The 13311-nt window shown below is 37.2% G+C and overlaps 1 protein-coding gene across 1 annotated transcript; it reads left to right on the plus strand.

Moving 5' to 3' along the window:
- Positions 1–1421: 1421 nt before the first annotated feature.
- LOC107773903 (uncharacterized) lies at positions 1422–11609 on the plus strand. Its single transcript, XM_075241218.1, has 20 exons — positions 1422–2931; positions 3778–3981; positions 4751–4855; positions 4954–5019; positions 5127–5291; positions 5504–5578; positions 5657–5811; positions 6342–6477; positions 6573–6642; positions 6734–6861; positions 6967–7023; positions 8036–8221; positions 8326–8418; positions 8522–8607; positions 8693–8759; positions 8848–8914; positions 9019–9155; positions 9600–9691; positions 10626–10692; positions 11044–11609. Exons 1-20 carry the CDS (start codon positions 1702–1704, stop codon positions 11206–11208), a joined length of 3351 nt encoding a protein of 1116 aa, XP_075097319.1. The 5' UTR covers positions 1422–1701; the 3' UTR covers positions 11209–11609.
- Positions 11610–13311: the final 1702 nt, after the last annotated feature.

The raw sequence follows: 13311 nt of genomic DNA on the forward strand, positions 1-13311 counted from the left end.
AATTTCATAGTAGATCTCAAATAATATTAATTAGTTAATCGAAAAGTAAAAAGTATTAACTTCTTTTACATTCTCCTACGATGATATTGTTTGGATATGAACCAGCTTTTATGAGTTTGATGAAACCTACTTATTCTCTTCTTACTTTTCCTTGTTTATATCTTACAACAATTTTGATTTCTCCATAAAAGCAATACTTTTTATTTATAATTTTATCCAACATATAATACACTTAACAAGGGTAATTTTTTTTTTTGATTTCTCCATAAAAACAATACTTTGTATTTATAATTTTATCCAACATATAATACACTTAACTAGGATAAAAAAATTAACGATATTTCGTTAAAGACGCCTTCGTACTTTTAATATAGTACTAATTTATGGGTATGATATTCTCCCAATACTCCCATTCCGATCTTCTTCCATTAAAATTTTACCTTCTCTCATCTTATTTTCTCCCACTTATAAATCAATCTTAGTTAGACCCAATTTTTTTTTTAATAAAAAAAGTAGTTTAACATGACTAAAGAACGACGAAAAATAACAGATAAAATAGCACTAAACACTTTCCCTATTACCTCAATCATATTTGGGGTTGACAAAAGCATTAATTCTTTGACATATCTAGATTTTTATTCGACATATTTGCAAAGCAAAACCGGAACTAATATGTTTCATTGCTAAAGAAAGAGGATACAATGTATATTTTGATCAAAATGGACGAAAATGAAAAATGATGCTTAGCAAACACTGATTGCCACAACGCTGTCATCACCTATGTTTGTCAGAAGTTGGTATAGCGATGTTTTTCTAAAAGAAGTATATTATGTTTAAGTCCGTTAATCGCAATGCCTCTGTGCTTTTCAACGACCACTTAGAGCTCGGGTAAATTTTAATGGAGGAACTTTATTATTCTATTGCGAAGATAAAATGCTAGATGGTGGCTGCTAAAGTAGAATAAGTAGATGGTGGTGCTGGAGAGAGAGGAGGAGAAAAGGTAAGATGGGAGGATGGTTAGTGCAATGATTGCAAGTTGAGAGTGAAGGAGGAGAATTTTTTTTTTTGAATTTTCACACTCTTAGCTCAATTCAGACACAATTTGAAATACTATATCACATTAGCATTAGTAGATACCTTTTGAATATAAATTAAGTATTTAGTTCAATTAAATAAAAAGTTATGACAACTTTAGAGTTGGTAGGTATTAGATGTCAAACTTTATACTTGATACAGTGCATTCGTTATGCGCACTATCTAGACTCAGAATTTTGAGCAAGCGAGTTCAATCTTAAAAATATATAACTTTAATTGTAAAATATTTATACAAAATTTAACCTTACCATTTGATTTCAAACTTTATCCTTAATACAATATAACTCAAAAATTCATATTAAAGAATAAAGAAAAAAAAAGTAAAAGAATTCAAAGGCAAAAACCCTCCAAATTCTCCCTCTGCAACTACGTGCTCTTCGCCGCTATATATCCATTGCGACACACACATCTCAGCGTGCGAGTGTGTGTGAGAGAAACCCCGAATTTCACAGAGAAGAGCGCCACCACTCCTCCATAACCACTGCCATAGCCATAGCCCATAGGTCGTAGCTCTCTCTCTCTCTCTCTCCCTCCCTCTCACTCTCTATTCCATCATTTCCGTCAGATAAACCCTAATTCTCTCTTCCTACAGCCTGCGAATTAGTCATGGATTCCGAGTCAACTCAGTACCAACAAGCCCAGCTGGCGGCCATACTGGGAGCCGACCCGGCACCATTTGAAACCCTAATCTCCCACCTCATGTCAACCTCCAACGAGCAACGATCCCAAGCTGAGTCAATCTTCAACCTCATCAAGCAGAACGATCCCAACTCACTCGCTCTCAAACTCGCCAATCTTCTCACTTCCTCCCCACACATCGAGCCCCGTGCTATGTCCGCTATCCTCCTTCGTAAACTGCTAACTCGTGACGACTCCTTTATCTGGCCCAAACTCACCGAGTCTACTCGGTCCGGTATTAAGTCTGTCCTCCTCACATGTATCCAGCGCGAAGAATCCAAATCGATTATCAAGAAATTATGCGACACCGTTTCCGAGCTCGCTTCGTCCATTCTGCCGGAAAATCAATGGCCTGAAATGCTGCCATTCATGTTTCAGTGTGTTACCAGCGATTCACCAAAGTTACAGGAGTCTGCGTTTCTGATATTTGCTCAATTAGCACAATATATCGGTGAGATTTTGGTTCCATATATAAAGGATTTGCATTCGGTGTTCCTGCAGACACTGAATAATTCTCCGAATCCGGATGTGAGGATTGCGGCATTAAGTGCTGTCATCAATTTCATACAATGTTTATCCAGCTCAAGCGAGAGGGATAGGTTTCAGGATCTATTGCCTGCTATGATGAAAACGTTGACCGAGGCCTTGAACAGTGGTCAAGAGGCTACAGCACAAGAAGCATTGGAGTTGTTGATTGAGTTAGCAGGGACTGAGCCTAGGTTCTTGAGGAGACAGCTCGTGGATGTTGTAGGGGCTATGTTGCAGGTAGCTGAGGCGGAGAGCCTAGAGGAGGGAACAAGGCATTTGGCAATTGAATTTGTGATTACCTTGGCGGAGGCGAGGGAACGTGCTCCAGGAATGATGAGGAAATTGCCGCAGTTTATTAGTAGGTTGTTTGCTATTTTGATGAAGATGTTATTAGATGTTGAGGATGAAGCTGTTTGGCATAGTGCTGAAGCTGAGCATGAGGATGCAGGGGAAACGAGTAACTATAGTGTGGGGCAGGAGTGTTTGGATAGGTTAGCTATTGCATTGGGCGGTAACACTATTGTTCCTGTTGCTTCAGAACAGTTACCTTCTTACTTGGCAGCACCTGAGTGGCAGAAGCACCATGCTGCTCTCATTGCCCTTGCTCAGATTGCTGAAGGTTGTTCTAAGGTACTGATAAGATATTTGTTTCCATTGTTTATTTATCTTAAAAAGAGTCAGTCTTAATGAAATGGGCCTGAATATGTATGTACTCTACATTCTGAGAAATATTTATCCTCAATATATGAGGGTTGAGGAAAGACAGAGATATATTCATATGGCCGACTAGTTGATTGATATTTATTAGGACCTTGTCTTAATGACCTTAAAAACACTTTCACTGAATTTGTGGCAGAGTTTTGGTGCTTTTTGATGCACTCTAAGTGTATGCATGCATCTATATTTTTGTTGTCCTACATACCCTATTATCATTACTGAATGATCTGCTTCATGTCATTTATTGCTTTCACTCTTTGGCCATTGTTGGTATTCTTCTCATTAGTGCCTAAAGCTAATCCTGTAAAGAATTGCATTTTATTTTGCTTGTCTAAATGGTTTATCTTTGACTTTTACTTTTTAAAACATTTTAAACTGTTTTCCACCATGAAAAACTGTGCTTTGAAGAAAGTTTTTTGATTGGTATATGCTCTGGAGTATTTAAAATGTAGTTTCCAGATATCTAACCTTCTTTTTTAAGAGAAAAAGAGAAGTCAAATAAGTTATGCCTGAAATTAAGCAATGTTGACCTTGTACTCCAAAGCCTGCCATTCTTTTTGGGACGGGTGGAGTATTTTTTGTAATCTAACTACTGTTGGTTTGTTGGACTGTTTCCTGCTGTGGTGCTCGTCCAAGTGTTTATTTACAATTGCTGGATTGCATACTCAATCATTGTTTGTTTGTTGGACTGAACACTTCTGCTTACTCTTTTATGGTTTTTAACTTGTTATCTTTGACACTATACCTTTCCTGTAATAGGTGATGATTAAGAATTTGGAGCAAGTGGTCAACATGGTTCTCAATTCTTTCCAGGATCCCCATCCTCGAGTGAGGTGGGCAGCTATTAATGCAATTGGCCAGTTGTCAACCGACTTGGGTCCAGATTTGCAAGTTCAGTATCATAACCGTGTATTGCCAGCACTAGCGGCAGCTATGGATGATTTCCAAAATCCACGAGTACAGGTTTGTGTTGGTGGCATGGTGACCCCATATTAGATGCTGTAGCTTTTATGAAAATGTGTTTTAAGCAGTAGCAGAACATAATGTTTGACACATATGGGAATTGTTTTATGTTTCACATGTGGTTGGGAGGTCTTCAAATGGTTTGATTTCATCCCTGTTTGGTTTTCAATTGTGTTGCTACATCTACTTAAGAAAGAGATATTACTTTAGCCCCGGACTTTGGTCTAGTGGTAAGAGCACATCACGTGATGTGTGGGTTAAGCACATGTCATGAGTTCGCACCCTTTCACAGACAAAAGCATGGTGTTTAAGTGGAAATGTGTCGGGGATTTCTCGGTTATAAAAAAAAAGAGATATTACTTCAGTATATTTGGTTGATCATTGGCGTGGTCATTTTTTTGGTTTGATCAAATTAAGGATGATAGATTACTTTGTTATATATATGTTAACCTTCCTGATTAATTATTGAGGATGATCATTTATTTTCTCCAAAAATATATCTTCCTAGATCCAACTATGGGAAATGTGGATCAATCACTCAACTTTGTGACGTGTATAGAGATATCTAGAATGTTAGATGATGCTTTTAAATAAACTTCTGAAATAATGTAGTTTTTGGTCTTGGCTTTTTAGTGGTACACGGCACTTCCAATTATTTAGATATTTATTCTGAAGTGACAAGGGTGTTTAAGGTACTATGTTAAGTGTTTGGCTCAGATGCATGCAACACCAGCACTAATTTTTCCTTTTCAATTTGGGATATTCACAGGCACATGCTGCATCAGCTGTCCTCAACTTCAGTGAGAACTGCACGCCAGAAATTCTGACACCTTATCTAGATGGAATAGTTAGCAAACTTCTTGTACTTCTGCAGGTATGACAAACGAGAGAACATCATATTATAAACTCACTACTGAAAAGTGCAAGAGATTCATGGTTTCTTTTTCTTTTTTAATATCTTCTGATACGCAGAATGGCAATCAAATGGTGCAAGAGGGAGCATTAACTGCCTTGGCTTCCGTAGCTGATTCATCCCAGGTGTTACCTTGTTGCGTTTTTTTATGAGTACCTTGTTGCAGTTACTCTGTCTATTATATCTTGAGTTCAGTTTGGATGATAATGGCTAATACATGATGTTTTAATAGGAGCACTTCCAGAAGTACTATGATGCTGTAATGCCGTATTTGAAAACTATCCTTGTAAATGCAACTGATAAATCTAATCGCATGCTTCGAGCCAAAGCCATGGAGTGCATAAGTCTGGTAGGGATGGCTGTAGGCAAAGATAAATTCAGAGATGACGCAAAGCAGGTCAGTATGGGAATATGAACGTATGGCCATGATAAGCTTCCTGCCATGTTCTCCAGTTTTAACTTGAGATAGAACTTTCTAGTTTTATATGGTTAGACACATCTGTTAGTGCCCTTATAGATATGTGGCTTCATTCGTTTTTTATCCAGATTGGTCCAATTTTCAAAGCATTATACCATAGAGCTTATTCTTAAAACTTTGTTGTCATTAAGGTTATGGAAGTGCTTATGTCATTGCAAGGATCACAAATGGAGACAGATGACCCTACTACTAGTTACATGCTACAGGTATGGGTACGTCACTTGGTTTTAAATCTGGGAGCTTCATCTTAACATGGTCACACTACATTTTTTGTTACATTGTAGGCTTGGGCCAGACTTTGCAAGTGCTTGGGACAGGATTTCCTTCCATACATGAGTGTAGTCATGCCTCCTTTGCTTCAATCTGCTCAACTAAAGCCTGATGTGACCATATCATCTGCAGATTCAGACAATGAACTTGATGATTCAGATGACGACAGGTAAATCTTTTAGAATGCCTCCTATTTAATTTAGAAAGTTATTGCCTCCTAAATTCCGGTAATTATTATATTCAATCTTGTATAGAAAATTGGGTGTGTGTGTGGGTGGGTGGGGGGGGGGGGGTAGAAGTCAGAATTGGCAAATAATGTGCCATATGATACTTTGGGCTTATGACTTTCTCATGTAAAATTGCTAATTACGTCCCCATGCCACTAAATATGGTATATGCATATCCCACGTTTAGTATAGTTACCACGAGGGTTATTCGCACCAGTTTGTTAAAAGGTAACAGAGTCACTATAATACTAAGATGTGATGCTAGTGGTGGATTCTTTTGCATCAACAACTGATGTTTTCTTATGGAAGTCGATTACACTGTGACCTTTTATACTTTCATTAGTTTTCATATAGAATAAACTTTGAGGACATAGTTTGCTATGTTAGGACTTTGGTTTTAAGGATGGCTACCATGTAGTGATTTAGATAATTGGAGTTTCCCAAGACTTTGTCTAAGTTTAATGTGATGCAGCATGGAGACCATAACTCTTGGGGATAAAAGGATAGGCATCAAAACAAGTGTCCTAGAGGAGAAGGCTACAGCTTGTAATATGCTATGCTGCTATGCCGATGAGCTAAAGGAAGGTTTCTACCCGTGGATTGACCAGGTTGGCATCATTAATTACTTACATGTTTTATATGGCATTGAGTGAAGTCTTTTATTGCATTTCGAGTTAAACAAGTATGCTAATTCTTGAAACAGGTCGCTCCTACATTAGTTCCGCTTCTGAAATTCTATTTCCATGAGGAAGTCAGGAAAGCTGCAGTTTCAGGTGGGATTCTGTTATATCTATTTTATTCTGCTCTAGTTTGGTTATCGGTAATTTTTCCAATTACTGAAATGATACTGTATATTGGTTATAGCTATGCCGGAGCTGTTACGGTCTGCTAAACTGGCTGTAGAGAAAGGGATTGCTCAGGGCCGAAATGAGTCCTACGTCAAGCAGTTATCCGACTACATAGTACCAGCTTTGGTGGAGGCTTTGCATAAGGTTGACTTGAACTTGTTAATTTTTTTTTTTTTGCTCTTGGAAATGATTATGGTACTTTGGGTTTGGATTGCTAGTCAGTAACAATTCTGCTGCTATCCATCACAGGAACCTGATACTGAAATATGTGCAAGTATGTTGGATGCATTGAATGAGTGCCTACAGGTTGGTTATTTTAAGATTGTTCTTTCTTTGATGCCAGTAACTGTAACTTCTATAGAATTATTGGTTTGCTTTCATTGAACTTTTTCTTTTTTCTTTAAATACTGAATATAGTAATATAATTAACCATTACAGCTGACGTTCTCGTCAGATCCATGCTTGATATAGCCTTTTTTTCCCGATTTCAGTGGCTTTACGAAAATCCCAAAAAATGGCGCTCACACAGTAAATTATATATTGATTATGTATCATTCTAACCTACTAGTACACCTTTTCCCGAGATTGAAATGAGACAGTTAGCAAGGTTAAACTGGGATGTTGTACTTCAAGCAAAAGAAAACCACTTCAACTCTTACAGAAGAGGGCTTCTCTTCCAGCAGAGCCTCCTTTTTGAGTAAATCTGGAGTTATCTAGCAGACTAGCACAACAGCTGTTGCACTTGAACACTATGTTAGTCTGGTCACAGCTAGAAGTTAGTGGTATTAGCAGAAGGCATGGTGGAGCAATGGTGATAGACTTCCACTGGTTTTTTCTGGATTATTTGGAATGAAAGAAATAGAAGGTTATCTGATCGATCTATCAACTATTAAAAGATATATCCATTCCAGTTATACTTTTGGTGTAAAGAAAGAAACACTTGTTAGTTGGGTTGATCGGATGAATGACTGGTTGAACCATCTCAGCAATTTGTACATAAATATTTTTGACACCATTTTGGCGCGTGATTGCTTGAAGATTCTGGTTTATCAAAAGAATGATGTAGACTTAACAAAATTCCTGTTTATTGATAGTCTACTTTGTATAAAGTGAGTTATAGTTTATATGAGTTGGTCATAAAACTTGAGAGAGCTATAAGACGTCTTGGGGAACAATTAATTACTAGAAACCTGGAAATGATTGTTGAACTTGCACTTCCAGGACCTAATTATGTCTTGCAACATATATGAATTTGCTCTTACTCCTTGGACGCTTTATATTTCAATCTTATTATGAATTTTTCTCTGGACTTCTTCAGATATCTGGACCACTCTTGGATGAAGGGCAGGTCCGAAGCATTGTGGATGAGATAAAGCAGGCCATCACGGCCAGTTCAAGTCGAAAGAGAGAACGGGCAGAGAGAGCAAAAGCTGAAGACTTTGATGCTGAGGAGAGTGAATTGCTCAGGGAGGAAAATGAGCAAGAAGAAGAAGTATTTGACCAAGTATGTTTGACATAAGATTGATGCTCAAGAATGAGTGGTTGATAAGTTTATCTCTATATATGTCTTTCACATTTATCAGGCTTATCTTATTGAAATCTGTATAGGTTGGTGAAATATTGGGTACACTGATCAAAACATTCAAGGCAGCTTTCTTGCCCTTCTTTGATGAGCTCTCATCATATCTAATGCCTATGTGGGTATGTATCCTGCATGGTTTCCAATGTAACACTTGCCAAGTAATTTCTTTTAATTTGGTTATATATCTCATTCGTATTAACTTCCCCACCTGCATCTATTAAGGGCAAGGATAAAACAGCTGAAGAACGGAGAATAGCAATTTGTATTTTTGATGATGTTGCAGAGCAGTGCCATGAAGCAGCTTTAAAGTAGGTCTATTTTATGCAGGTTGTCTTTAATTGGAGCTATTATGATGTGAATTTAAACACAACTGTTTCCTCCTTTGCAATCTAGGTATTATGATACATATCTTCCTTTCCTTTTGGAAGCATGCAATGATGAGAGCCCGGATGTCAGACAGGTTTGTATATGCTAAATGGTTGTGGCCTACTTTAGACAATTTTGACATGCTAATTCATTTATCTGAACCCCATTAATGTCATATCCAGGCTGCTGTATATGGACTTGGTGTATGTGCAGAATATGGTGGCTCTGTTTTCAAGTCTCTAGTAGGAGGTATTGTATGGTGTTGGAAACATTTCCTTTTTTTCCTGGAGCAGTAGGGAGGGCGGCATGTGTAATGTACTCTATTTTAACTTCATTGCATTACCTTAATTCAGAGGCTCTGTCAAGGCTCAATGTTGTTTTAAGGCATCCAAATGCTCTACATCCTGAGAATGTAATGGCATATGACAACGCTGTTTCAGCATTAGGGAAGATATGTAATTTTCATCGTGACAGCATTGACTCGGCCCAGGTATTTTTTCTGTAAATCCTTTATTTTGTCAATGTGCGTACAAATTCCACGATTTTAGCTAGGTTATGCTTGAGACAAATTGTGCTTGGATTGAATGGGTGAAGGGCGTTATTATTCCATTTTGCAATGTGTCAATGTTCAAGCGTTCGGAACACTTCTAATAACTATTTCAGTAAGAGTAGAGACTTTAAATCTAATGTAATTGGTGATTGGATGGCACATAACTTTTTTTATAAACAATTTATGTTGCGTTCTATTGAGAATGGAAAGCAATCAACTTCTATGTTCTATCAATCACATACTTGATAGTTTCTTGAGTCTTATTCGCTTAACTTTATACAAATGTCTTTGATTTTGCTATAACACTAGCCTTAGCTTGTTGTTGGAGAACCTTGTAATGTTATTGTGATTTCTTTGATTCTTACACCAGAGACTTTTTGGCAGGTCATTCCTGCTTGGTTGAATTCCCTGCCGATAAAAGGTGACCTGATCGAAGCCAAGGTTGTTCACGACCAACTTTGTTCAATGGTTGAAAGGTATTGGATCGGTTTGCTGTAGCTTGTATCCTGTTAATAGGTCATGGATCAAAGATGTCAGTCAATTTATTGGTGGTCTTAAGCTATAGTTGTCTTGGGTTCTGTGAACTGATAGGTTGTTCCACTTATTTTCAGCAATTGTTTAATTGCTCCACATATTATCATTAGTTCCATCTGATCCAAATGTGCATATATGCAAATGAATTGAATACAAAGTCATGGGGCATTTGGTCGGAAAATTGGTGTAACGTTTTTTGCATTTCTGTAGTTTGCTTTTCGGGCTTCAAAAAAAAATTCTAATTTGAAAAAACTGAAAGGCTACTTTCAACCAATTCTCCAACCAAATGCCAATAATCTAGTTTTAGCCAAACATAAGATTTGAGTAGAATTCTAATACCATAACTTGGTTAGGAGTTCAGCATTCTAGTGGAGCTGCAAAGACATTTTTAGTTTGTTTGTTACTTTGTTTAGGTCAGATGAAGCTTCTAAATACATTGAATAGCTACTCAATTTTATTTTCTTAGTTGCTGTGGATTCTATTCTAGATGCTACTCACATGTGATGTTTTATTTCACAAGGTAGCCCATCCATATAGCATAGTGGAAAGCGGACAAAAAGAGCTGTTCCCATAGCGGTAAATAGGTTTAGCTTAGCCCTTGCTAAGGATTCAATCCAGGGACGCTTGGGACCATCTCTGCTAATAAGGTTTAGTTTTGATGATAAAATATTTGTCAAAGAAAATATTCCCTCGAATAAAGTTGGAGTGTATTAACCCGTTCTTCATAACATTTGTTAAGTCTCTTTGAGCTATGGCTGTTTTATCGGTCAAGGTCATCTTGACCTGCTTTGACAGCAGTCAATCTACTGTTCCTCTCTGTTTCAGGTAGCTTGTCATCTGATTCTTTATGTTTTAATCATATTTTCCTGCTTGCAGGTCAGACAGAGAGCTTCTGGGTGCCAACAACGAGTACCTCCCAAAAATTGTTTCAGTTTTTGCTGAGGTTAGCTATTTACACTACCTGTTTAGGTTGATACTTGTCATCAGAAAATAGCATTCTTCAAACAATCCCAATTTTGAACCAGTAGTTGTTGGATCCAATTGTTCATTATCCTATTTTGTTTTGTTTTTCTCTTTTGGATTCTTGTTTTCGTTGTTTCGGTTGGTAGTGGAGCGATGGAAACATCTTTTTCAGAGTCTATTTTGATACTTCACCCGTTCACCGACAGTTGTTTTTGGTTCATGTTGCCTTTCACCCTCTCTATGCCCATTTTTTAGATAGATGATTGAAAATCAAGAATTTTGTTTTTATCGGTTTGCCATGTTGTAATGTGATTTTTTTTTTTTCCTGTAGGTTCTATGTGCCGGTAAGGATCTGGCGACAGAGCAGACTGGTAGTAGGATGATTACTCTGTTGAGGCAGCTTCAGCAAACACTACCACCAGCCACCCTGGCTTCAATATGGTCATCCTTGCAGCCTCAACAGCAGGTAGCACTGCAATCAATGCTATCGTCATAATGCTGTGGAAGCTAACAAGCTTTTCTCCAATACGATGAAGCTGCCGGACCTGTAGCTACGTGTGAATCAAATATTTGATACTCCATTCTTTCTCATTAATGTCATTCATTTGGGCTTGAGTCTGTGCCGACTTGCTGTTGGTTTGGCAAAGTATGCGAGCAAAGGTGGAAACCTTTTTGTTTTGTCTGTAGAATGTGTATATTAAAAATTTTGCGGTTGAGTCTTGCTTCAGTAAGGAAAGGAGCATTAATGGACATGGTTTGCGAGAGGTTTTATTGGTCAAGTGTGTAAGGTTCAAGGGCTGTCAGGGAGACTGTTCTTGTCACAGTTTTGGTCCTGTCATCTTCTTGTTTTCATTATACATTTTGATATTTATGAAAGAGTACATTATAAATGGTGATTCATTTGTTGCTTTGGTTGTGATTATTTCATGCCTTTATCAATCTGTTTATTCTTCCTAAAATTATATGGGAATACCACTTCATCTGTACTCCTGTTACAGTGCCTTGCATTGCTGTTGTAATACATGTCAGACAATTGGATCATTTGCTGCCTGCCTACGTGTGAGAAATTGAAGGCAGTGATTGGATTTGCAGAGGTGGTTACTTGCCATAAACCCCCTATCAACTACCGTCTTGACTCTTGAGTTTTAAATCTTTTACACGGTGCATTGTTGTGTAAAAAATGTCAAAGTTGGCTATTTGGCTTGTAATAGGCAGTAGGTTGTGTGAGGGCAATGTTGAGGGGACTGGGAAGGACTATGCACCATTTTGGTGGAGTCGAAGGCTGCTTTATTTTGCATAAATATCTGTCGCTCTATTCTAATTGACTTTATAGGCTTCACCTGCTATTATTTTAGGTATCTACTATTAAATTCTTTCGTTTGTCATATGAAGGATATTAGAAGGGTTAAGACATGGATGCTTCTTTAAGTACCATAGAACCTTGAGTATCCTATGGTTAAAGGCTAACCCTTCAAAATTTCTAGTAGTAATAGTTATTGGTATGTTGGAAATTACACTCGTTTCATCCTTGTATAATATACCAACTTTTCTTGAAACATGAATAGTAGAAATAGACTAATACTCACTGTATCTGTTGAGAGCTACCGGTTCACAATAAATGACCATTTTACCTTTTATATTGGTCCAAAATGTGTCCATTTATATAATCAAGAAGGAATAAGGTTAATTTAGTGAATACATCTTTTTTCTCTAGAAATTCGTATTTGCTTAATGGGTGTGCCAAACGTAAAATGATCACTTATTGTGGATCGGAGGAAGTACCTTAGAAGCCAATTAAATTTGGGACAACATGTGCTCTAAATTTCAGTAGAAATGGCATAGCCACTTTTTAACATGATATTTAGTTATCCAGTATTTTTAATGCTGAGCAAAAATAGTCACTACTCTATTAAAATTAATACGAAAAGACGTTTTTACCCTTTCTTTATGAGTGTTGTGTAAATATTAAAGACATGGTGTCCTTAACATTTACACTGCACACATGAAGTTAAGGACGTTATGTCCTTAATATTTACACTGCACATATGAAGTTAAAGATATGATGTCTTAAAGTTTAACAACAGAATGTGCAAATACATGACACTTTGTCCTTAATATCTACACAACAAGGACACCATGCACTTAATATTTACACAACACTCATAAAGTTAAGGGCACTATGTCCTCAACATTTACACTGCATATATGAAATTAAGGACATCATGTCCTTAACATTTACACGGCACATATGAAGTTAAGGACATGATGTCCTAAAGTTTAACAACAGAAGGTGCAAATACATAACACTTTGTCCTTAATATTTACACAACATTCATGAAGTTAAGGACACCATGCACTTAATATTTACACAACACTCATAAAGTTAAGGACAATATGTCCTTAACATTTACACGACACATATGAAGTTAAGGACACGATGTCCTAAAGTTTAACAACGGAAGGTGCAAATACATGACACTTTATCCTTAATATTTATACGGCATTCATGAAGTTAAGGACACCATGCACTTAATATTTACACAACACTCATAAAATTAAGGATACTATGTCCTTAACATTTACACTGCACACATGAAGT

Source organism: Nicotiana tabacum, chromosome 20, assembly GCF_000715075.1.
Source record: "Nicotiana tabacum cultivar K326 chromosome 20, ASM71507v2, whole genome shotgun sequence".
NCBI classification, from domain to species: domain Eukaryota; kingdom Viridiplantae; phylum Streptophyta; class Magnoliopsida; order Solanales; family Solanaceae; genus Nicotiana; species Nicotiana tabacum.

Excerpts from the sequence above, each read along its gene's own strand:
- LOC107773903 (XM_075241218.1), top strand. The coding sequence starts at position 1,702 with ATGGATTCCGAGTCAACTCAGTACCAACAAGCCCAGCTGGCGGCCATA. Across the intron at positions 8,222-8,325 it reads AAGAAGAAGTATTTGACCAA|GTTGGTGAAATATTGGGTAC; the intron begins GTATGTTTGACA and ends AAATCTGTATAG. Across the intron at positions 8,419-8,521 it reads CATATCTAATGCCTATGTGG|GGCAAGGATAAAACAGCTGA; the intron begins GTATGTATCCTG and ends GCATCTATTAAG.